General features: G+C 41.6%; 1 protein-coding gene and 2 long non-coding RNA genes across 5 annotated transcripts; 2 read left to right on the top strand and 1 right to left on the bottom strand.

The window, feature by feature from the left end:
- Nucleotides 1-6,119: 6,119 nt before the first annotated feature.
- On the bottom strand, nucleotides 6,120-15,558 carry LOC137074413 (protein NDRG2-like). The gene is made up of 10 exons (XM_067442930.1): nucleotides 15,407-15,558; nucleotides 12,806-13,227; nucleotides 9,928-10,052; nucleotides 9,782-9,838; nucleotides 7,821-7,924; nucleotides 6,675-6,713; nucleotides 6,545-6,596; nucleotides 6,417-6,464; nucleotides 6,285-6,320; nucleotides 6,120-6,194 (listed from the first exon to the last, which is right to left on the bottom strand). Exons 1-10 carry the CDS (start codon nucleotides 15,556-15,558, stop codon nucleotides 6,135-6,137), a joined length of 1,095 nt encoding a protein of 364 aa, XP_067299031.1. The 3' UTR covers nucleotides 6,120-6,134.
- Nucleotides 15,559-19,204: 3,646 nt separating this feature from the next.
- Nucleotides 19,205-20,431, top strand: LOC137088341 (uncharacterized). Of its 2 annotated transcripts, XR_010907554.1 has the most exons (4): nucleotides 19,205-19,282; nucleotides 19,363-19,411; nucleotides 19,476-19,581; nucleotides 19,658-20,431. It is a non-coding gene; the product is annotated as an uncharacterized lncRNA (long non-coding RNA). The 2 variants fall into 2 exon arrangements; XR_010907553.1 differs by having other exon boundaries at nucleotides 19,476-20,431.
- A 1,373-nt stretch (nucleotides 20,432-21,804) lies between these two features.
- On the top strand, nucleotides 21,805-22,389 carry LOC137088325 (uncharacterized). Of its 2 annotated transcripts, XR_010907552.1 has the most exons (4): nucleotides 21,805-21,974; nucleotides 22,055-22,103; nucleotides 22,168-22,273; nucleotides 22,350-22,389. It is a non-coding gene; the product is annotated as an uncharacterized lncRNA (long non-coding RNA). The 2 variants fall into 2 exon arrangements; XR_010907551.1 differs by having other exon boundaries at nucleotides 22,168-22,377.
- Nucleotides 22,390-25,698: the final 3,309 nt, after the last annotated feature.

Below are 25,698 nucleotides of genomic sequence, written 5' to 3'. Positions count from 1 at the left end.
CATATACAGGGCCGTACCCAGGATTTTCTAAATACCGAGGTCCAAATATGAATTTTGGAGGGTTTGAAAAAAACAAAAACATCTCCCTCCTTTACATCTGCATTTTAAGACATAAGAAAATCAAAGAATCAGCTAACTGTAGCTTTAAAACCATGTCAGTGTGCAGTATAGATAATTTTAAGAAGACAACAGATTTTTATAAATGAGAATCTGGTTAAATGTTGCAAAAAAATTAGACTCAGAAAATCAGTTTTGTTGTTAAATTGAGCCAAAGACGACATATGTGTGACTCCGTCTTTGAAAACCTAGCTAAAGTTAATTTGTGTGATTTACATTATGTAAAGAACATTATTTGAACATATAACCTTGATATATTTAATGTTGAATGAGTAAGATCATGTCAAAGATAGAAATCAATGTGAAAATATAACCAATGACTGAAATCTAAATGTGATGCTCCTAATCTCAATATTAGATGATGAGACTTTAGCCTGGATTTCACAGACAAGAATCACATTATGTGTAGCCATTAGGAATATATTGTAGGCTAATGCTTTTTCTGTTCTGAGCACAGTGGGCTACCTGCTCTTTCTGTCTCATCGCCATCATCTTCTCTCTTTCTTTTTCCCCAGTCTCCTTCTCTTGCCCTGTATCTTTTCTCTTTTCAAAGCTGAGCTTTGTTTGAAGCAGTCTTTTCATTTCCGTCTGTATCGGTAAAAACAAAGTTGTAAATGTAAATTTACTGAAGGCTTCCAAGAAAACCAGGTAAAGAAAACGTTACATTAAAGAAACATTAGTTTGCATCCCTGATTATTAAGCGCTCTCGCAGTGTTGTGATGTCAAACATCAGTCGTTGTTCGAAGCGCCGGTTGGTGGTTGTGGCATTTGTCCCGCCTCTCCTCCACTGTGATTGGACATTGATGTTCACCCAAAGTTGAACTGTGTGCGCCAACGAGTAAAAATGGACAAAACCTGCCAGCTGATGTCGCTATTGAAAAGTGCGGCGCATCCATTGGAAACAATTGAAAACATACGCCGGGCGAGGCGAGAACACCTGTTTGTACACGCCGCCTTAATAGGCTATTATTTTGCAACTCCTATTATGTACACCTCGGACCTCAATAGTGGGTACGGCCCTGCACTTATACAATACATATACAACAAGAATAAAAATTCTAAGAATAAAATATAAAAAAGTATATATTTTTATTTTTATTGCATATTTTCAATATTTATAAAATATTGCACTAAACAGTGGGAGTATTGTAGCCTGGATGCCAGCTGAACTCAGCCCCGCCCACAACATTTTTAGGTCGGGCAATTCGGTCTGGCCTCGCTCCATAGAGGAGTGATTATCTCCGAACAGAAACCGTTCGGACCAATGAGATCATCAGGGCGGGCTTTAGACGATGACGGACAGATGATCAACAGTAACGTAATCATCACGTCATCAAAGGGGCTTGGGTTATATTTGTTCAAATCCTAAACGGAGAGCTTGTTTGTATTTGCATTCACCTTCACTATTTCTTTCTGAAATGATGATCATGTTGGGTAAGTACTCTGTGTATCTCGTCCTTCGGATGAGACGTTAAACCGAGGTCCTGACTCTGTGGTCGTTAAAAAATCCCAGGATGTCCTTTGATAAAGAGTAGGGGTGTAACCCCGGCATCCTGGCCAAATTTGCCCATTGGCCTCTATCCATCATTGACTCCTAATAATCCCCATAAACTGATTGGCTTCATCACTCGGTCTCCTCTCCACCAATCAGCTGGTGTGTGGTGAGCGTTCTGGCGCAATATGGCTGCCGTCGCATCATCAGGTGGTGCTGCACATTGGTGGTGGCTGAAGAGATTCCCCCCTTCTCTGTAAAGCGCTTTGAGTGTGGATTGTACAGTATAAAAAACATTACATCTATGGAGAGTCCCCACAAAGATAGTCAACCAGACGTGTGAGTGTGTGTGTGTGTGTGTGTGTGTGTGTGTGTGTGTGTGTGTGTGTGTGTGTGTGTGTGTGTGTGTGTGTATGATGTTTGATCTTATGTGATTTTTAGATCTCATATTAAAGATTGTGTTGTATTTCATTTATATGGTGTTTATGAATACATTGTGTGACACTAAAACCGTTGTCTGTTACCTGACTCTATCTGTTCAGACTATTTCTGAGTGATGTAGTCGGATTTAAAGCTGCACTACAGGCAGGGCCGGCTCTAGCTGTTTGGTTGCCCTAGGCGAGATGGAGTTTTGCGCCCCCCGCCCCACTCACTTTTATCGTCTCTAATTCAGCACGTCTGTTTTCCTAGGCCTACCCCTAACCGAGAAGCACTTATTATTATTAAAAAATTCGACGCTTTATTTCCACTTTTCAAACATTTTCTCACTTTTTATTAAAACTATATGCCTTTCCACTTTGATATGTGATGGGAAAAGGGAATAGAGCGAGTGTGGCAAAAGGCAGAATCGAACCACTGATCGATCTGCATCAAATCTTGATGCCGTGCGTCTTACCACTACACTACAGCCACTGTAAAGAACTAGGTGAACACAGCATGTTTGTGTTTAATGTAAATAATATGGCATCTTTCATTAAGCTGCTCCAGTAAAAAAAAAAAAAAAAAACCGAGAGCCCATATTTATTTCCTTCCGACGCTCACGTAGTTTGTACTTTTCATAAATAACATGCATACGTTATCCATATTCATAACGAACTGGACTTTTGATATTTAAATGCCATCCATCTAGGTTATTGTAGATTATTGTCAGTGAAGTTATGTTTGCAATATACGTATAGTAATTATGTAGAAAACTACCAAGTGATAGCTTAGTGACAATATTAATAATATTTATAAAATAAATATTAGTTGATAAGATTGATACTAAGTAATTTGATTTTGTTTGACAACTTATTGGCTGAGATAAGAAGACTAACCTCTATACTGGGCTTTCTTTCAATTTTCTTCCTTTCTTTTTTTCTCTTTTTCCGTCCCTGTGCATCCGCGGGGTTTAGACGCCTCATTTTTGATGAACGCGCAAGATGAGCACTTGCCTGACCTAACGCCTGAACTAATAATCAATAATCACCATCAATTCAATCTAATAATCAGGTTGATAAGTAACTAAACGTGTGGCTGAGGGGGCGCCCTATGATGATCATGTTTAATGAACATTATGTTGTATTTCGCTTGTTCCGATTCTATGCTTAATGGGTAGTAATGCGCGGCACTAGAGCGCGCTCGCGCCCCTAACACAATTGTCGCCCTAGGCGACCGCCTAGCTCGCCTATAGCAAACGCCGGCCCTGACTACAGGTCCTTCTTAAAAAAATAGCATATTGTGATAAAGTTCATTATTTTCCATAATGTAATGATAAAAATTAAACTTTCATATATTTTAGATTCATTGCACACCAACTGAAATATTTCAGGTCTTTTATTGTTTTAATACTGATGATTTTGGCATACAGCTCATGAAAACCCAAAATTGCTGTCTTAAAAAATTATCATATTTCATCCTACCAATAAAAGAAACATGTTTTTAATACAAAAAAATCTAAAAAAATTAGCATATCATGAAGCGGTTCTCTAAACGAGCTATTAACCTAATCATCTGAATCAACTAATTAACTCTAAACACCTGCAAAAGATTCCTGAGGCTTTTAAAAACTCCCAGCCTGGTTCATTACTCAAAACCGCAATCATGGGTAAGACTGCCGACCTGACTGCTGTCCAGAAGGCCATCATTGACACCCTCAAGCGAGAGGGTAAGACACAGAAAGACATTTCTGAACGAATAGGCTGTTCCCAGAGTGCTGTATCAAGGCACCTCAGTGGGAAGTCTGTGGGAAGGAAAAAGTGTGGCAAAAAACGCACGACCTGGCACCTGCTCACAGTGCCAAAACCACTGGTAAATGGTTTACTGACCATGTTATTACTGTGCTCAATTGGTCTGCCAACTCTCCTGACCTGAACCCCATAGAGAATCTGTGGGATATTGTGAAGAGAAAGTTGAGAGACACAAGACCCAACACTCTGGATGAGCTTAAGGCCGCTATCGAAGCATCCTGGGCCTCCAGAACACCTCAGCAGTGCCACAGGCTGATCGCCTACATGCCACGCCGCACTGAAGCAGTCATTTCTGCTAAAGGATTCCCCACCAAGTATTAAGTGCAGAACTGAACATCATTATTTGAAGGTTGACTTTTTTAGTATTAAAAACACGTTTCTTTTATTGGTCGGATGAAATATGCTAATTTTTTGAGACAGGAATTTTGGGTTTTCATGAGCTGTATGCCAAAATCATCAGTATTAAAACAAAGACCTGAAATATTTCAGTTGGAGTACAATGAATCTAAAATATATGAAAGTTTAATTTTTATCATTACATTATGGAAAATAATGAACTTTATGGTAAATGGTAAATGGACTGCATTCATATAGCGCTTTTAACAGACCCTATGGCCATCCAAAGCGCTTTACATCTTGCCTCACATTCACCCATTCATACACTGACGGCGATGTCAGCCATGTAAGGCCCATCCAGCTCGTCGGGAGCAGCTGGGGTTAGGTGTCTTGCTCATGGACACCTCAACACTTGGTCAGGTGGAACCGGGGATTGAACCACCAACCTTCTGGTTTGTAGACAACCTACATGAACCACTGAGCCACTGCCACCCCATTATTTATCACAATATGCAAAAAAAATTTAAAGGACCTGTATGTAATTTTTACCGTCCGCTAGAGGGCGCCTATTCAAAACAAAAGGCGTAGTTTGATGATGCCAAGTTTAAGCACAGCATCTTGGGACATGTGGTCTTCACATTACAGCTGGTGGGAAAGAATCGGGATAGAAGTCAGGCAGAAATTATGTGAAGCAGAGCAGGACGAGTGTTGAGGAGCTGAGCGAGGCTGCTGGAGCGATTGTTACACACACACACGGCTCGCGAGCAGCGGGACTTTTATTATGACGGGACACAGACAGTTTCGGGCACCATTTCTGCTTTTCTGGTCATGAGTATGAGGTAACGCAGCTCTGTTTATCATATTAGATACATTTAAGTGTGATTAAAATGATCAGTTTCAGTTTATTTATTTATAGAGCACATTTAAAAACAGTCGCCAGACTGACCAAAGTGCTGTACAAGTATAAGCTACATCAGCATCTCACAGTCTACAAGCATAAATTAAAATTAAAATAAATAAAATCAACATTGGCAGCATACAGGGCGGGGACATTAGCACATATTAAAAGCAAAGGAAAACAAATGGGTTTTCAGCAGCGATTTAAAAACTGACAAAGAGGAAGCTGCTCTAATTTGTGTCTGCAAACTGTTCCACAATCTAGGCCCCACCACGGAAAAAGCTCTGACGCCTCGACGTGTAAGCCTAGCACAAGGAACCGTGAGTAAATGATGTTATGACTTCACGCTGTGCGTTCAATCAGCAGCTGCTGTGACACAAAACTGGAAACTGGGGATAACACAGATATGACGCCATTGAAAGGCGACTCCCTCAGACGTCCCGGGTCATTGGTTAAAATAGCAACTTTCTCACAATTTACAAATAGTTGGAAACATTTGGGATATTGTAAGAGCTCAACTGAACAAAATATATAACACTGGCCTAGTGGTTTTTACTGCAAAAATACTACATAGTGCACATTTAATCTAAAATTTCGGCCACACACACACACACACACACACACACACACACACACACACACACACACACACACACACACACACACACACACACCTATTTATATATAAAGCAGTGTGAACAAGTGTCACAGCAGCTGCTGAGCGAACACACACAATAATGTCATAACATAATTTTAAACACTTAAATGTGTCTAATATGATAAACAGAGCTGCGTTTTATATATATATATATATATATATATATATATATATATATATATATATATATATATATATCTCACAGGAAACTGTGATATACGTTATTTTCCAGGATTATTTCATGAATAGAAAATGCAAAAGAATACCATTTATATGAAATGGAAATATGTTGTAACATTATAAATGCATTTAATGTCACTTTTGATGTCTTTCAAAAGAGGTAGTTTAAGTATTAATTGAAATAAAATCTTCAATTTCACCATTATCGGTGATATTTCCCAAAAATCACTTACTGTATCCCATGCCTTGAATGAAGTACTTGAACGCTTCTGTCAGTTTGCTGGGCTGTAGAGACACACACATTTCATTCACACACAGTTTTCACCAGTAGAAATGAATTGTGTTAATAAATCATTTTGAATTGATGTGACATACCTGAGTGAGCTGTGGCATCCCACCAGCGTCAGCCATCTGGAGAAAGAACAAGTCGTGAACAACACGTATGATACACTTTTTATCATTGATAAAAGAACAAAATCATGCATAAAACACTGGAGACGTCCAAACCTTGAGGAATGAGGTGGTGGTTGGATCTAGTTTGCTGTTGCACTCCACCTAGTGGACAGAAACAGACGTGCAGTGAGATGAATCGGGGGATTTGTGGAGGAACGGTGTGTATTTGAATAAAGACTTACAGCAGCTTCCTCATACGGAGCTTGATCACCGACCACCAGCATCACAGGACACCTGAAACACACAGACACGTCAAAAGAGGAACAAACATAAGAGAGTGATGCATTCTGGGTTTGCTTTCATCATTCTTACTTGAAAGTGTTGTTCCTTTCGATGCTCAGATCTCTGCGACTGTGAGACAAAGAGAAAAAAACATGATTATAAAGGTGCATTTTTTGCACCACATAAGTAACTTTAATGCAAAATTAAACATGCAAGAACACAGCACTGATTTAGATATTCCAGCTGTTATTAATCGTCTGCTTTAATAGCTCAGATCAATCAAATATTTTTTTTTTTTATCATTCGGGGTGTGTTCATATATAAACTTCTGTGGCCTTCAGATGAGCTGAGCAGCTCATAAAAGCCTTGTTCTCTGAGTGACCAATCACGCTTCAGTCTGACAATCCCATGGACGAGTCTAGGTTTGGCGTTTGCCAGGAGAACGGGACTTGCCTGACTGCATTGTGTCAAGTTTGGTGAAAGGAGATTATAGTGTGGAGTTGTTTTTCAGGGGTTGGGCTTGGCCCCTTAGTTCCAATGAAAATAAAGCTTCAGCAGACCAAGACATTTTGGACAATTTCATGCTCCAAACAGTTTGGGGACGGCCTCTTCCTGTCCCAGCATGACTGCGCTCCAGTGCTCAAAGCGTCGCTCCATAAAGACATGGATGAGGAGTTTGGTGTGGAGGAACTTGACTGGCCTGCACAGAGTCCTGAGCTCAACCCGATAGAACAGCTTTGGGATGAATTAGAGCGGAGACTGAGAGCCAGGCCTTCTCGTCCAACATCAGTGCCTGACCTCACAAATGAGCTTCTAGAAGAATGAGCAAAAATCCCCATAAACACACTCCTAAACCTTGAGGAAAGCCTTCCCAGAAGAGCTGGAGCTGTTAGAGCTGCAAAGGGTGAGCCGACTCCAGATTAAACCCTGCGGTTTTAACAATGGGATGGCACTAAAGTTCATGTGCATGTTAAGGCAGGTGTCCCCAAACCTTTGGCAATATAATGTACCTGTCTACTTTATATTTCATTGTATTTTTTATTAATAGCAACATATATCAACACTACAGATAATAAACATCTGGAACATCTGCTTCCCTGTTCTGATGCAGTGGAGAGATGTGTAACTGATTTTTGGTTGATTATATTTGTGTTTTAAAGTGAACATTAAGATACGTCTGGTCCTTTGGGATTGAATAATTCAATTCATCTGCACAGTTAGAGCAGGAGATTTTACCCCAGGTAGCTCTTCCAGAAGAGTTCGATGTTGATGGCGTTCGGCGCTTTAGCGAGTCTCTCTCTGTGAGATTGAACCAGGTCTGTGTTTGCAGACAGCTCTTCCTGAAAACACACACACACACACACACACACACACACACACACACACACACACACACACACACACACACACACACACACCTTTATAATGGACGGCATTAGATAAAGAGGGCTCATCACTATATAAAATAAACATGATGCAATTTACCATAATGTGAATATTTCTTTATAGCAGGCAAATATATGTGCGGTGTCTGCTAAACATTTGCGCTGTCATGTGGAAATATTTTGAATATGGATTTATATGTATGTAATAACTGTTTCAGACTCATGGCATCATGCAGTGTGGCAGATAATATCATGCGTCTTGACATGGCTATGGCTGCCAAACAAAACTAACCTTTCGGAACAGAATATTAGTGCCATGAACAAAGAAAGCATTTTTGTAACATTTAAAACTTCTTATTTAGTCTTGACAAAGCTGTTAAAGACTTTGCAAACCAATAACTCCGGTCCAGGTCTGTGCCGTGTTTCGTTAGAAATGCCACATGATGAAATGTAACTTTTGGTTTGTGTTGGTACACATCAATAATTCATCAGGTCTTAAAGTGACAGCAGCCTACAATTCCTGCTACCGAATTATGAGATGATATTCAAAATATCTATAAGGCAAACGCAGTGGTGGGCTGTCAAAATCATTATATATATATATACAGTTACGATTATATTTCCAGAAAGAATGTATTTATTTTTGGTGTATTTTCCATATGTCATCATCTAAACGCATCACAGCCCTGAGGACCAGCACTAGAAGAATAGCTTGCCTTCCATTGAAGCTGCTATTTTCCATTGGACCATAGCTTTGACTGACGTGGGTCATTAGCCAATCAAAATTTGATGTGTAGTGATAGAACGGCCCAGAGGCCCAGCGATGTGTCGGTGTGCTACCTCCTGCTGATGTCATCAGCCGTCTGAACTTTTCGCGGGTTGTGAGAATTCTGTGTGAAATAAACTATGGCCGCCGCGGATGACGGGCTGCGTGCGAATGATCGATCCTGATGTCAAGCCGGTAATGTTAGCTAACAAGCAGTGTTTTTTTCTGTTTCTTTGGATGTTCTGTTGGTCCGTATTTTAGTTTGTTTAAGAGTATTTGTGCCAGCTGATTTTGATTCTTTTCACCATTTGCCTAAACGGCGACACGTGAGTGCAGTATCATCAATAAATAGTCAAATTGCCTTTTTGTCTCGCGTGTACTTTTTGCTTGCCCCCTTCCCAACGAACACTATGAAAGCAAAGTTCGTAGTTGTATTGCGTACAGTGCATTATTGTATTTTGCGTGTGTGTGTGTGTGTGTGTGTGTGTGTGTGTGTGTGTGTGTGTGCATTATGACACACAGGAGAGGGTGAAATATGAGGACATTGGCCATGTCACTTTTCAAAATGCTTATAAATCATACAGGATGAGTTTTTTTTAGAAAGTAAAAATGCAGAATGTTTCCTGTGATGGGCAGATTTAGGGGCAGGGGCAGTGTAGGGGGATAGACAATACGGTTTGTAAGGTATGAAAACCATTGCACCTATGGAATGTCCCCATGTGTCACAAAAACAAACGTGTGCGTGTGGGTGTGTGTGTGTGTGTGTGTGTGTGTGTGTGTGTGTGTGTGTGTGTTGTTATGGCATGGGGCGTGTTGATCGTTAATGAAGGCCCGGACTGAAACCCCATGGTACGCTACTGGGCAAACGTTCCCTATGGTATCAATGTCAAAATTATGGCCAGTGGAAATGCTGAGTGGCTAGTAACTCAGAGAAGAACATTAACAAGCCCTGAAAACATTCATCTAAAACAGCGAGAAACACACATTCAATCTAATCTAATGGCCTCGTTGTAGAGGCATACACACACACACACACACACACACACCTGACTGAAGAGGTGACTCAGGATTTGGTCTAAGAGGGAAGATGTCAGATTGGAGAGCTGCAGAAGAAACACAAACCGCTCAAGTCATTTTCAGGAACACACTGTCTGTAATTATTAATGAGCGTCATCATATACAGCGGACAGACCTTCTGAGCGGCCCAGTCCATCCAGCCTCGAGCGTTTGTGTCCACGTTGACCAGAACGAGTCCTTCCACGGCTTCAGGGTTTGACAACTGCGTGCGAGAGAGATCAGAGCGGAAGTAAAGAAGAGCTCAGTGAATATAAAGATGTTTCAAACCCTAGTGAACTTCAACACAGACAGAATTCAAAGGCATCCGTCTGTTCAAATCACAGGCAAAAATATCCTGACTTCATTTCTGGACAAAATATAAAGCATCTCTGCATGTTTCCCTAGCAAATAAGGCAATACTACTGCAACAAATGCTCTTCTTACTTAGTATTTGTGTCTTGTTTCTAGTCAAAATATCTAAATATTCTTATATTGAGAAACATTTACTAGACAAGTAAAAGTTATTGTCTTATTTATTTTTTTGGAGGGGGGGGACCTCAAAATTAAGAGAGGTTTTGATTATTTTGCCTGTTTTAAACAAAAACTCTTAATTTTGAGGGGTTTTTTTCCCCCCAAAATAAGACAATTACTTTCGCTTGTCTAGTAAACACTTCTTGTTTTAAGAATTTGTGATGTTTGGACTAGAAACAAGACAAAAATACTAAGTAATAAAAGCATTTTTTTTGCCATTGGTTTATGTTTTTAGTTTGTAATTTAAACAGTCTGATAGTGAAGTAATGTGTAATGTTTGACCAGCAGAGGGCTTCTCTCAGTCTTTCAGCTTCTGCTTGTGTTATACATGTGAAAAAAAAAACTAAATTTGAACTAAACTTAAAGATGGACTCAAAACATGTACTAGAACAAAACATTCACTAAAGGGTGAAACTGAAGTCCAAAAAAAGTGCTGAAATTATTTTACTAAGTAATCATTATTGACGTAAAATCAATAAAAAGGGAAAAAATACAATATTAAAAAAATATTGATAAAAAATAGATACATTTTATTAAAATACTTACTATTTCATCCCATATTTATGTATGTATGATGTATAATATCCATGGTATATATTCACATATCAGGCATAACATTATGACCTGATAACATTAAATATAATTTATAATATTGTGTTGGTCCCCTCCACTAGACCCCTGAAGGTGTGCTGTGGTATCTGGCACCAAGATGTTAGCAGCAGATCATTTAAGTCCTTTAAGTTGTGAGGTGGGCCTCCATGGATCGGACTTGTTTCTCCAGCACATCCCACAGATGCTCGATTGGATAGAGTTCTGGGGAATTTGGAGGCCAAGTCAACGCCTCAAACTCGTTGTGCTCCTCAAACCATTCCTGAAGCATTTGTGCTTTGTGTCAGGAGCATTATCCTGTTGGAAGAGACACAGCCACCAGAATACCATTTCCATGATAGGCTGATCATGGTCTCAACAATGCTTAGGTAGGTGGAGCGTGTCAAAGTAACATCCACATGGATGGAAGACCCAATGTGTATTCTGACACCTATCCCTCAGAACCAGCATTAACTTCTGGAGCAGTTTATGAGCTCCAGTAGCTCGTCTGTTTGATCGGACCACACGGGCCAGCCTTCGCTCCCCACGTGCATCAATGAGCCTTGGCCGCCCATGACCCTGTGGCCGGTTCTCCACTGTTCCTTCCTTGGAGCACTTTTGATAGATACTGACCACTGCAGACCGGGAACAGCCCACAAGAGCTGCAGTTTTGGAGATGCTCTGACCCAGTCGTCTAGCCATCACAATTTGGCGCTTGTGAAACTCGCTCAAATCCTTACGCTTGCCCATTTTTCCTGCTTCTAACACATCAACTTTGAGGACAAAATGTTCACTTGCTGCCCAATATATCCCATCCACTAACAGGAGCTGTGATGAAGAGATCATCAGTGTTATTTACTGGTCATAATGTTATGCCTGATCTGTGTATACTGTACCATGAATCTGAATAATTAGCATATTCATAAGTCACGGTATTTGCAAGGTTCTCCAAGAAACCATGGTATTATTTTATTAGCTTTTTGATATTCAATAATCTGTTTATTATTTATTAATAAACTTTACTTAACGTTACTTCATCCAGTTGCCACGCCACCACCAGGTGGGGGAAAGGGGTTAATGAGTCACAGTCAGGTGTGTATATATATATATGCAATATGGCCGGGCCGGGCCCTGGCACCGAGGCGAGTCGTTCCGGTCCGGCTCTGCCTCAAAGCTCTGCCTTGAGGCTCTCTCAATGGCACACAAACAGAGGCCTCTGAATGTTTTCGAGCGGGGGAGGGGCGGTTCCACGAGAAGGCCCTAGAGCTTCGCCCTTTTAGGGACCTGCGCCGGGGGCCCCTGGGGAGTCTTGACGCGAAATCTCGAGGCGCCCCGCCCCTCCCTCCCCGAATGGGAGCGAGGATTGTGGCCAGAGGGGAAACGGCGCCCCCTGGCCGGTCGCCCCTTCTGAAGCAGTTTCGTCGCCGATATTCACGACCTCCATTAAATAACAGGGGGGCTGGATTTTGCAGCAAAGTCCCCGGGGACCCGGATTTTGCACGCCGACTCACGGGGCCACCCCGAGCGACACCCCGAAACGGCCTGGCACTGAGGCGAGTCGTTCCGAGCCACCCTGCCGAGGCTCTGCCTCAAGGCTTCACGACCTCCATTAAATAACAGGGGGGCCGGATTTCCCCCGGATTTTGCACGCCGACTCACGGGGCCACCCCGAGCGACACCCCGAAACAGCCTGGCCCTGGCACCGAGGCGAGTCGTTCCGAGCCACCCTGCCGAGGCTCTGCCTCAAGGCTCTGCCTCAAGGCTCTGCCTCAAGGCTCTTTCAAAGGCATGCAAAGAGAGGCCCCTGAATGATTTCAAGCGGGGGAGGGGCGGTCCCACGGGAAGGCCCTAGAGCTTCGCGCTTCCGTCCCCGAACGGGGGCCATCCCCATTTACGGCCATACCGGCCCAGAGGGATGGCGGCCTCTTTTTTGACCTTTCGACCCCACGGCAGGGGCCGTGGCGAGTGGGGGCCGCCCTCTGGCCAATCGGGCCTCTCGAAGCGGCGTCCGCGAACCCGCTCTGGCGAGCCCAGGGGGGCCGGGAACCCGAATCTCGAGGAGCCGCGGCCTTTCGCGTCCGAACGGGGGCCGTCCGTAACCACATTTACGGCCATACCGGCCCAGAGGGATCGCAGGCTCTTTTTTGATCTTTCGGCCCCCAAAGGCGCCGGGGGTCCGCTGGACGTCCCCGCCCTACTCGGGGGGCCGCGGTGAGCGGGAAAGAGCCGCTCCCCCCGGCCTGTGAGCCCTCTCGAAGCGGCGTCCGTGATCCCGCTCTGGCGAGCCCTCTTGCGAAAATGGCAGAGAGGGATTTTGCTACGGGGGTCAAGCGGGCCCCAGATTTGGCACCCTGGCACACGGGAGCCCCCGAACGGCACACCTGGAGGGCGTGGCCCTGGGGCGCAGGGAAAAAAATTGCAACGTCGCAGGGCTCCGCGCTTCGGGGGTCCCCGGGGGCCCGGGAACCCGTATCTCAGGGAGCCACGACCTTCCATGTCCGAACGGGAGCGAATCGAAAATTTAGCGGGGTATCGGACGAATAACCAGTCCGTGGGATGGGGGCGTGGCCGCACCCGCCCACCCGAGGATTGGTCCAATGGAAAGGCACGGAAATCGAAAATAGTAGGTAATCGGGCAAATAGTGGGTTGGCGGGACCCAGACCTCACCCTCGCTGACCGCTCCTTCAAACCGATAGTCGATCGGACGAATAAAGGGCCGGCGGGCTGCGGTCAACGGCGGCCCATCCCTTAACAGGGGATCGTACGTTTAGTGGTCTCGAGGGAGCGACTTACCCCTTTTACCTGTGTGAAGATTAGGAGTGGACGTTTAGTTGGTCCACGGACAGAGGGGGGGGTCACCATTTAGCCCTTGGTCGCCCCCTATCTGCGTCCATGCGGGCACTATCCAGGGGAATCAAAGCAGCGGTCAGCGGGAGCTGGGTAAGTACGAAAGGTCATATGGCGTGGTAATTAACAGAGAAAAGTGATCCGAATGGTCCCTCCGGGTAATTATTTGCCCTTTGGACAATTAAACGCATGGGTTTTTCTTCCGCGAACCCACTATATGTACTTCCTCTAATGCAGGGATTTCTCTTCGGCCTGGGAAGGGATCGCTGACAACATTGGCACAGAACAACACTACAATTCTTCAGGTGTACACATGTCAAAAAAACTCACCCACTGCACTCTACACACCCACGGTGAATTAGGGTCAGGATCACCACGTTGGGCCGGGAAATAGGTCCTGGATAGTGGAAAGGGTCGGTGCAGAGGATGACCATATGGAAACGTCAAGACCACGACCTTTCAGCACACTCCTTCCTCTTCTCAATACGTTTCCGGTGACTTCTCAGTGTAAACAATCTCCTTAAGGTAATAATAATACATATCAACACAATCACTTTAAAAGGAACATGCCCAGTACTCGGTTTTGACTTCGCCCAGCCTGTAATATCCGCATCAATACGTCCCTCCAACCCACCGATCGCTCCATCTCACCCACAGCGTTTGCCGGAAAAAACGTTGCCCCTTTGCTGTTCTCTGGATGCCTTATTTATACGCCTCCTCTTCTCTGAATTGCCCAATTACCAATCGCCACGTCCATTCGCACACCTGTTCTTTATAATGCCCCATTTTGGTTGCCCAGAGTTACCAGAACTGGCTGCGTGTCTCATGGACAATGGTCCAGATGGAACTATTTCCGCCATTTTAGGTTCCGCCGCATTAAGTCACTCTGTGATGTAAGTTTTCCGAGAGCAGTACCTTTCCCTTGTCCAAGATAATTGCAGTTTTTCTCGATGACTGGCGATTCCCCTCAGCACAAATTTGGAATAGTTTTATAAAAGTGCAGCAATCCAGTTGTGTGAATATTCATAGTGAGTTCTCAATTGAATGAGCAGCGCTTGATCCCGAAATATACACATACACAAAATTATCTCAAAATATCTGTCTTGGCGAGTACTCACGCAAACATCTTTTATGTGATAAGTGAACACTTGGTTAACTGTTGGGGAAAACATTTGATGTGTAACATTATATTAGATCTGTGCATTACGGTAGATATTAATGTTAATCAAACAAGGGAAATCAAGGGGAAAAGCTGAATATATATTTGTCCTATGGATATTTGGTTTTGACTTGGTGTGAGACAAATTTGACGTTATTACCAGAGATTTTAAGGTATGGTTTCTGGTCATTTTGTTGCAGAAAACCTTTTTGCTGACCAATAAATCATCCATCACGTTGAAGTTTTTTTTTAATAGAGAAATGTGAAAATGTTCTCATTGCAACTCATTTTGCCAGCAAAGGTCACACCTATAGGACTGTTAACACGTCTAATGTGAAACACAGCGGCCTGCGGACATGTGAACGCATTCAAAAATAGTCAAACACGGGGGATGTAAAACCACTAACACCTTCTGAGGAGCTGAAGATGGTTTGACAAGTGTCAAACGGTGTTATTCACACTTTTTTATATATATAAAGCATCACGTACCCAGCAGGATAAATAGCGGCTCCGTCCTCCTGTCCCGGAGCGTCCACATGAACCACAGTGAAGTTCTTCACGATCTCCTGCATCTCCTCAAACTTAAACAGGGTGGAGAAGCAGCTCTTACCTGAGACACAGAGAAATATACATGGGTTCATTTAAAGTGGCGTGACCCGAGGTTAACGTGTCTGATAGCTCATGAATAGCATGACTTGGGAAGTCCTGACTTCACAATCAAGTATTTTAACACAGAAAAACTACATACAACACAACTCATGTTTCATTCATAAACACATTTATTTATTTAAATTGTTTGTCAGCGTGTTTTCTTTCAATACTGACAGGTTTTGCATTTCTTTTTGGAACTGGTTGAGGAGCACTGAAATAAAAATCCTGACCTAATCCTGATAGAAAACGAGTTTACCAACAAATTCAATCCAGCACTTGGCGATACTATATCATAATGAGAGATTTATAAGGTATTTTGTTGTAGGCTGGTCACTTTTGACCAGAAATACAAGTGTGACTTCTGTAGATGAAAGCATTTCAAAGCAAACTTCCTGGTTAAACATTAAAGGTGAGGCAAGTACACTACACTAAGTAAGAGTACACTAGATACACTAATATACACTAAACCTAGTCTATTACTGTACTACAGATACACTAATGCAGTAGTATTAAAGTACAACAGTGTGAAAAACTTCAATATTGCCAAAAGTACCTTCAAATAATGTGCTCTTTTGGTAAAGAAACTGAGATGCACAAGCTCAGATCAATGAGGCCTATGATCAGTCAGATCCAAAAACATTTAAAGGGGGGGTGAAACACTCAGTTTCAGTCAATCTCATGTCAATCTTGAGTACCTATAGAGTAGTATTGCATCCTTCATATCTCCGTTTTATTATATTTATAAAAGAAATATAGGCTGTACAGAGTCTTTCTGGAAAAAACCGAGCGCCTGAAGGCGTATCGTGAGGGCTGAGCTAAAGAATGACGAGCGCGCACAAAGTGGTGACGTCCTCAAGCGTGGAGAAACCCATGGCTATCTCAGCTAATAGATATGATCCAGAATCAAATCTGAGGCTGAAATAAATTGAAATGGAGAAACAGCAACCGCAGGCTATCAGTCTCTGTGGTATGTACGGTATTTAGTGACCTGTCAACATTTGTGTGTGTTTATTCGCAGTTTATGAGGACATGATTCGGTTTATGGACTATTGTATGCGACTAAACCTTAGCAGTAGCAAGCAAAACGGTTTTGCACGTCAGAATACTGTAAGGTTATACAGAGAACAGCAATGGAGTAACGTTAGCGCATTTGAATGACGAAGCACGCGATCGTGTCGTTTACTGATGTTTACTCACGCGACGATAGCCAACAACAGACATTTGAAGCAGTTTTACTCACCGGCTGCTTCCCAAGCAGGACCGAACCTTTATCGCTGGGACCGCTCCGTCAAAAACACACTTCTTTGGTATGATTTGGTGAAGTCCTGACAGCAGTGAACGGTGGAGATCCACATTGCGACGCGACTGAAGCGATGTTGTGAAGCTTCTCGTCATTTCTGCGTTCAAATCGGTTCAAATGCAGCGCTGCCTTCCCAGAATGCTGTGCTGAAGCGTTGAAGTCGCTTGATGTCACCCATAGGAATAAAGTGGAGTAGAGCTCTCTCGCTCTAGTCACGCGCGCGCGCCCTTCCGGGAGAAGAGCCCGTACGGCCCATACAAGGACCTTCCGCTCTATCGACGTCAAGACAAGCCATACTCGAAAAAACTCTGAAACTTGTGAGAAACCGGAAGGAGTATTTTTAACACAGAAATACTCCATCAAACGTCCAACATTAGTTTTTGAAACTTTGTCTATGTTTAGGATGGGAATCCAAGTCTTTAACAGTGTCAAAAGCTCAGTATGCATGAAACAGCATCCCCCCCCCCCCCCCCCCCCTTTAATCTGATATTTGATGATAATACAGATTAATGAGAGATTTATAAGCATTATTTTGAACACCATAAGTTAATCAAAAAAAAAAGTCTTAAAGGTATGTTACTTACTGACAACATTTGTTCTGACCAAGATTTTTTTTAAGTCAAATCTCGTAAATGAATCATTTGAACACACAAATGAGTCTCACTTCTGGAGAACTTTCCAGTTACCAAAAACTGCACAAATAATAATAGAAACTTCTAGTGAATTCAACAGTTTGTGTGTTATGTGTTTATGTTCTTTCTCATGCACTTTGACTGTGTTTGTGCAGTTATATTCACAATTAATATTTCATCCTCATCAAGTGTTAACCACATGGAGTGAGTGAGTGTGAAGAGCTCACTGTTCAGTGTGATGTGCACAGCTGCCTTTAAACCTTCTATATTATTATTAGATGCAGCAACACTCATATTGGAAAAAAATGTGTTTGCGAAGCATTTCCAAGAAACAAAACATTTTTCACGCCTACCTTCAATAAATATCAGAGTCCAGTGAGCGTCTCAGACACGACTGACCCGTTCTGAACTCCAGATCAGACTCTACAAGAGACTCTTCATTTACACCAGCTCAAGAACAACACAAAGGTAAACCTGCACTCTGACTGAAACACTTAAACAATATATTTATAGAAAATTATATTATATTAATGTATATCCAGTTATTTTGTTGATGTACTATTATACCGTCCATGGTTGAAGGTCTTTATCTTTACACGTGTAAATCAGATTACTTTTTATTGGTAATAATATTCATAGTGTTGAAATAAAGACGTTATGATGATTCTTTATATCAGGGGTATTCAGTTAAAGTTTCAGGAGGGCCAGCCTCTATATGTCCCTTCCGCCGTCCGGACAATACTTTATTGGAACAGTTTCCATCAGGGCAGCCGTAATACTTTGTGAAAGAAAAATCTTAAACACTCAAAATAGTCATCAAAGATGCGAATCTTGGGCCCTGTGAGCCAAAGCAGTGATGTCGAAGAAATCTTAGCAATATTTATCAAAAGATGATAATATTCCTCCCAACTGAATGTGCATACAAAAAGGTTATATCAGACGTTTTATCATTTATTTATGCTTATATGCTTATTAATAGGGCTGGGCACGGACACAAATTTCACAATTTGATTTGATTTCCATTCACAAGCTTGCGATCCAATTCCTTTAAGATTTCAGTTTGAATCGATACATGGCAAAGTTTCTTAAGGAAAAAAAAATCTCAACTAATGCTTTATACTATACATGGGAATCAGATGGTTAATACTGAAGGTATTGATTTAAATTAAGTGCAAACAAATTGCACTCAATGATTTATTTTATAATAATACTAACTTTACAATTACAAAATATTATTTCTACTTCAATTTGTTCTTTGAAATATAAACATTTTCATGCAGGCTAAATTAGCTTTTAGCTCATAAATATTATAATTATGTCTTGTACTGTTTTATTTTAAATTATTATTATTATTTTATCTGTGTTTCTAGTTACAATTTGCTATGTTTTGTGTACAGCACTTTAGTCGGTTTTTAAATGTGCTCTATAAATAAACTGACCGTGACCTCCTGTGTTTGACGTCTGCATATGTCACTCAAACATTTATATTCAGATGACGTTCATTTTAAATCCAGCTCTTACTGAAGCTTTTACATGAGGTTTAACATAAAAAACAAAACAAAAACAACAACAACAAAGTGACTAAACAGCAGATGCGTTAGTATCAGAATGTGGCAGGATAAGTTTGCTATTGGCTTGCTTAAGTATGGTGGGTAAACCAATGAGACTTAAGCAGCCAAAGTATTTAAGGACCCTTATTTTGGCGGGTCTTGTACGGCCCTGTTGATTCCGGGTTCTCAGCTTCCCCCTGGCATTTCCTTTTCTGGTCCCATTGGTATACAGGTATGTTGGGCTGCAGATGGTGTAATGTGAACTTCTTAAGGCTGTGCTATGTGACAATGTGCACTTTTTTTATGGTTTAGAGCAGTGCTGGTGGCTACACTGTGGCGAGTGATGGTGGAGTTTGCGCGGGTATGTTTTGCTCATCTTCAATCTTCTGATCACTTGTGTGGTATTTATTTTGTATTGCTTTCAGCATAGCGACAATGGCAAGTGTGTAAAGGCTGGTCAATGGACTGATGCACTGTGCTGGTAATGAGTAACCATACAATGTTGCGTTTGGTGTTTTATCTAACCTGATTGTAAGTATGTCTTCCCTTTCTCACATTGCAGTTGGGTGAATCTAGTCTAACACTCTGATTTGTTTGCCAATTGTAGAATGAGGATCAGAAATCAACGTTAAATTCCCCTTTCTAGCCGCTATCCGTAACGCCGCTGCTGTTTTGTTTGTGGTTATCTTCATACTTTGTTCCTGTGTCTCAGCGCTGATATGGACAGCGTTGCTGATTAAGGCCGTCCGTGGCTGTCCATGTATGAGCTTGTGTTCGCGGGGCTATCCAATACTCTGTTTGATTTTTGTTAATTCGTTATTTTACTACTTTTTTTGGATATTTCTTTTGTTTGTTGATTTTTGGTTTTGATTCTTTTTTGTTCCAGATTATCTACTACGATTCTTTGCAGTGTATTATACAGTTTGTTATTGAATTGTACCATTGTTTTAAATTTTATTCATTGTCTTGCTGGTGCCATCCTGGTGCACCGTATCTGTAATTATTTTGTTTCGGTTTTCCCTTATTATTTAGTGTTATTTGTGTAAATTCTGTTGTGCTTCTTGCTAACGTTTCCTCTTTCTCCAGGAGCCAGTGTGGACTTGAAGTGGGGAACGGGGAAGGCTAGCTGCATCCATTCAGTGGCGTGTTTCACAGTGTGCTGTGTGTGTGTGTGTGTGTGTACTGACACAACTGCTTTAAGGTGTGCGTGTGGTGCCAATGCAGTGTAAGGTTGAGGTGGGTTTGCATAACCATCCTGAGTAGCAGCCGGCCTGCCTCGTTCCTGTAACCCCTGGTCCTGGAGAATTGTGTTTTTGGGCATGTCCCCAGAACGGCACATTTTAATATTGTATAATAAAATCAAATTCTTTTTGTATTGATACTCACGTCTCTCTGGACATTTCTTTGCCTTCGGTGGTAAAACTTACCTGTGTCCTTATTAGGAGTATTTCCCTGGTCCTCCACCAGGGTGGCGTAGTCGGGTTTATTAAATTGATCTCTTTTCAAGTTCCCCACTACTGGGGAATGCCACATTTTGGCGTAGTCGGCAGGGTGTTTACTGGTAAGGCAAGGATTTTTCTAATTGAGCCGAGGGTGTGATTGTGTTAAAACATTGTTTTATACTATTGGTTTTTATTTTTTTACAGAAACAAAACAGCAGCGTGCGTTCTGACATTTTGGGCAAGCTGTATTTCTCCATCAGGGGTCTATTTCTGTTTTTGGGATGAGTGTAGTTAAGATCATTTTGGAGGATGAGCTACAGGAGTTGTATGGTTGCTCTCACTCGTATGTAGCACTCCAAGAAGCCTTTTTCTCCGGGAGACAGCAGGATGGGGAATCTCTGTTAGAGTTCTCCCTGGTCTTGATGACTCTCCTGGAGAGGGTTGAACAGAAATCCCCCAATGCTATTCCTAATGCTGAAATTGTATTGCTCTCTCAGTTTGTCGAATGTGTCACTGATAGTGCCCTCCGCTGGGAATTGAAGCGGTTAGTTCGCCGCCAGCCCTGCTCTACCCTATTAGACATACGTGGGGAAGCAATTGGGTGGGAGAGGGAAGGAATGCCAGGGGGTGCAAGAGGCAGGAGCCAGTCCGTTCCATTGGTTTATGGCATCTAGTACAGGGTGCAGGTCAGAGGTTAGTCCATGTCATATTCCCAGGTGGCATGAAGAACTCGTGTATTGAATGAGTGACCAGTCTTCATGAGTCATGTTGGACTGAGGTTAGTCCATGTCATATTCCCAGGTGGCATGAGGACCCTGTGTATTGAATGAGTGACCAGTCTTCATGAGTCATGTGGGACTGAGGTTAGTCCATGTCATATTCCCAGGTGGCATGAGGAACCCGTGTATTAAATGAGTGACCAGTCTTCGAGTCATGTTAGGCTGAGGTTAGTCCATGTCATATTCCCAGGTGGCATGAAGAACTCGTGTATTGAATGAGTGACCAGTCTTCATGAGTCATGTTGGACTGAGGTTAGTCCATGTCATATTCCCAGGTGGCATGAGGACCCTGTGTATTGAATGAGTGACCAGTCTTCATGAGTCATGTGGGACTGAGGTTAGTCCATGTCATATTCCCAGGTGGCATGAGGAACCTGTGTATTGAATGAGTGACCAGTCTTCATGAGTCATGTTAGGCTGAGATTGCAGTCCATGTCATATACCCAGGTGGCATGAGGAGGTCGTGTTGTATACCAGGCGTTGTGGGGTTATCGTCGGGGCGCCGATTTAAAAAAATTGGGGTAGAATGTGGCAGGATAAGTTAATTGCTATTGGCTTGCTTAAGTATGGTGGGTAAACCAATGAGACTTAAGCAGCCAAAGTATTTAAGGACCCTTATTTTGGCGGGTCTTGTACGGCCCTGTTGATTCCGGGTTCTCAGCTTCCCCCTGGCATTTCCTTTTCTGGTCCCATTGGTATACAGGTATGTTGGGCTGCAGATGGTGTAATGTGAACTTCTTAAGGCTGTGCTATGTGACAATATGCACTTTTTTTATGGTTTAGAGCAGTGCTGGTGGCTACACTGTGGCGAGTGATGGTGGAGTTTGCGCGGGTATGTTTTGCTCATCTTCAATCTTCTGATCACTTGTGTGGTATTTATTTTGTATTGCTTTCAGCATAGCGACAATGGCAAGTGTGTAAAGGCTGGTCAATGGACTGATGCACTGTGCTGGTAATGAGTAACCATACAATGTTGCGTTTGGTGTTTTATCTAACCTGATTGTAAGTATGTCTTCCCTTTCTCACATTGCAGTTGGGTGAATCTAGTCTAACACTCTGATTTGTTTGCCAATTGTAGAATGAGGATCAGAAATCAACGTTAAATTCCCCTTTCTAGCTGCTATCCGTAACGCCGCTGCTGTTTTGTTTGTGGTTATCTTCATACTTTGTTCCTGTGTCTCAGCGCTGATATGGACAGCGTTGCTGATTAAGGCCGTCCGTGGCTGTCCATGTATGAGCTTGTGTTCGCGGGGCTATCCAATACTCTGTTTGATTTTTGTTAATTCGTTATTTTACTTCTTTTTTTGGATATTTCTTTTGTTTGTTGATTTTTGGTTTTGATTCTTTTTTGTTCCAGATTATCTACTACGATTCTTTGCAGTGTATTATACAGTTTGTTATTGAATTGTACCATTGTTTTAAATTTTATTCATTGTCTTGCTGGTGCCATCCTGGTGCACCGTATCTGTAATTATTTTGTTTCGGTTTTCCCTTATTATTTAGTGTTATTTGTGTAAATTCTGTTGTGCTTCTTGCTAACGTTTCCTCTTTCTCCAGGAGCCAGTGTGGACTTGAAGTGGGGAACGGGGAAGGCTAGCTGCATCCATTCAGTGGCGTGTTTCACAGTGTGCTGTGTGTGTGTGTGTGTGTGTGTGTGTGTGTGTGTACTGACACAACTGCTTGAAGGTGTGCGTGTGGTGCCAATGCAGTGTAAGGTTGAGGTGGGTTTGCATAACCATCCTGAGTAGCAGCCGGCCTGCCTCGTTCCTGTAACCCCTGGTCCTGGAGAATGGTGTTTTTGGGCATGTCCCCAGAACGGCACATTTTAATATTGTATAATAAAATCAAATTCTTTTTGTATTGATACTCACGTCTCTCTGGACATTTCTTTGCCTTCGGTGGTAAAACTTACCTGTGTCCTTATTAGGAGTATTTCCCTGGTCCTCCACCAGGGTGGCGTAGTCGGGTTTATTAAATTGATCTCTTTTCAAGTTCCCCACTACTGGGGAATGCCACAAGAAGTTTAGGGTTTACACTTACAGTGTTTGTTTGGTTTATCTGTGTTTTAGTTTTGCCCGTCGGTCTGTGTGTTTTGAGTTTGTTGCCATGGTTATTTATAAGTGTTCACCGGTTCTATGTTTCGTTAATCATCACCTCATGTATGCGTGTGCTTGGTTGGTCTGTTCCTGTGTTTAAAGCCTAGATTTCTGTTTATTTATTTTTGTTTTGTTTTTTAATAAAGAAAAGACAAGCTGCAATTAAAAAAACTGCTTTATCCCACCCTGCTGCAACCAAAGCAATAGTGTCTTGTAACGGTGGTCGCCCAACACTATAACAATTTTAACAAAACAAAAATCCTCAGAAGCGAGAATCAAACCCAGGTCACCAGCGTAGATGCGAAGAGCGCTATCCGCTAGACCAATGTGATGATGATGCGTTTTGGACGACAAGCATGTTAAGTCGACTCGCAGTCCCAAAACCTAAAGAAAACTAAACAAAACAAACCATACATACAAAAAGAGGAAGAATCTACAGTCACATAAATAATGGATACAACTTTCTTTAATAAGATTAGAAAGTATTTTTGATAACCACAATTTTCTTCAAAAAAAAAGAAAAGAGAGAAAAAAAAGAACTATACAAAGTAAACAAGTATCCGTACTCTTTAAATTACGTTAATAATACAATTAAAGAAAAGAAAGAAGAAAAAAAATAGTCAGACAAATCAGCACTTGTTAAATCTGTGTGTCAGGGATATGAAATGATTGAATGCGTCTCTTGTGAATATAACACTGACCCAGGTTGGCAGCACGGGTGGTTAAGACTGACCCTGGCACATCGTCAGCGTCAGTTCGTCTTGCTCTTGTCTTTCATTCCTTCTCCAGGAAGAAATTACTTCCTGCTTCGCTACTATTCAGACGCTCTTGCTTACTGCTCCGCGCTTTGCTCTATCGCTTCTATATTTTATTTCGAAATTTTAACTTCAGCAAATCAACACAGTACTCAAACAACAAAAGTAGTTCATATACTATAGCAAGTGTCAAAATGATTGATGGTGACCTTTGACCTACCACGCCCCCTTCGTTCCCCTCCCCCCACCGACCACCCACGTTGTCGTCACCTTTGACCTTATGTATACTCTGGAGGGCAATATGACCGTTGAGGTTACATGTTTGAAATTCCGGTGATGACTTCTGACCTGTGATTGTTTTCGGTAGTGATCAAATGAAAGACTGATGGTTTTGAACTTTGACTCGGCAATTTGAGCTGTGATTTCAGGGAGGTCCAGACCACGTGAGGTGCTTTTGCATTCCATGGCAAGTGACAAAATAAGATTGTATTATCATCATTATAGGACGACAGGCTTTTCCTCTCTCTCTCTCTTCCTCACACACACACACACACACACACACACATATATACAATTGTTTTTTTTATAAAGGGAAGTGCACTTCCATTTTAAATGTGATGGAAACAAAATATATATTATTTATAATACCATTTATTTTACTAAAATATAAAACAACTTTCAGAGAGCGGACAAAAACTGGTCCGTTTACATTCATACATTAGATGTTTTACAAGACAACAACAAACATTATTTTCAAATATGAAATGTGAATCAAATATTAGTGTAGCTGTATGAATATATAAAAAAAAATTCAGAGAGCGGACAAAAGTGTTACTTTTACATTGATGTACATTAAATGATATTACAAAGAAAAATACAGGTTTTAAAGTTGAAAATCATTCTCTCCCTCTCACTGACCAAGACGTGTTGAGGGAGGTGTCACAGCCACAGCAGACGGGGGAGGTAGCATTCTATGGACAAGACAAAGTCTAAGACTTCAGAAATGCTTGTTTCAGTCAAAGCATTATATGGCCACAGTCTATGTAAGGCTTTAACTTTAAAATTCAACATATTTTCATGACAGTTTACATTAGATCTTTAAAATTTAAAGTTTTAAATAAATTCATATTTTTCATCTCACAGTTGTAATCATTTTGATGATTACATTCATTATGCATACAGACACCTTTATAAAGAAATACAACCCTTTATAAATGGTTTTATAAAGCTTAAACCTAAAGTCTATCAATTACACCGTCTGTTCCATTTTTACTTTAACATTTATACAAAACCTCCAAGCAAGATTTTAAATACATCTTTATATATGGTTTGAGATCAAATATCTTTGACAACAACATTGCTTTAGTCTAGGAAAATCATCAAACTCAATAACAATGATAAACACATCACTAAAATTCACTGAAACATTGTGAATATTTATAAACATTACAAATATTGATTCTATATACATTTTGTGTACAAAAGTGATACTTTTACATACATGTATATTGAATAAATATATATTACAAAGAAAAATACAGGTGAAAGTTAAAAATCATTCTCTCTCGTAGTGTTA

The sequence above is a fragment of the Pseudorasbora parva genome, chromosome 1 (genome assembly GCF_024679245.1).
Source record: "Pseudorasbora parva isolate DD20220531a chromosome 1, ASM2467924v1, whole genome shotgun sequence".
Lineage (NCBI taxonomy): Eukaryota > Metazoa > Chordata > Actinopteri > Cypriniformes > Gobionidae > Pseudorasbora > Pseudorasbora parva.
The sequence above is the reverse complement of the archived record's forward strand: the minus strand, read 5'-3'. Positions and strand labels throughout refer to the sequence as shown.

Coding starts and splice junctions, on each gene's coding strand:
- LOC137074413 (XM_067442930.1), bottom strand. CDS start 15,558: ATGAACCCATGTATATTTCTCTGTGTCTCAGGTAAGAGCTGCTTCTCC. Junction 7,925..9,781: donor TGAGTCACCTCTTCAGTCAG/GTGTGTGTGTGT, acceptor GTGTGTTTTCAG/GAAGAGCTGTCTGCAAACAC. Junction 6,195..6,284: donor GGATGCCACAGCTCACTCAG/GTATGTCACATC, acceptor GTGTCTCTACAG/CCCAGCAAACTGACAGAAGC.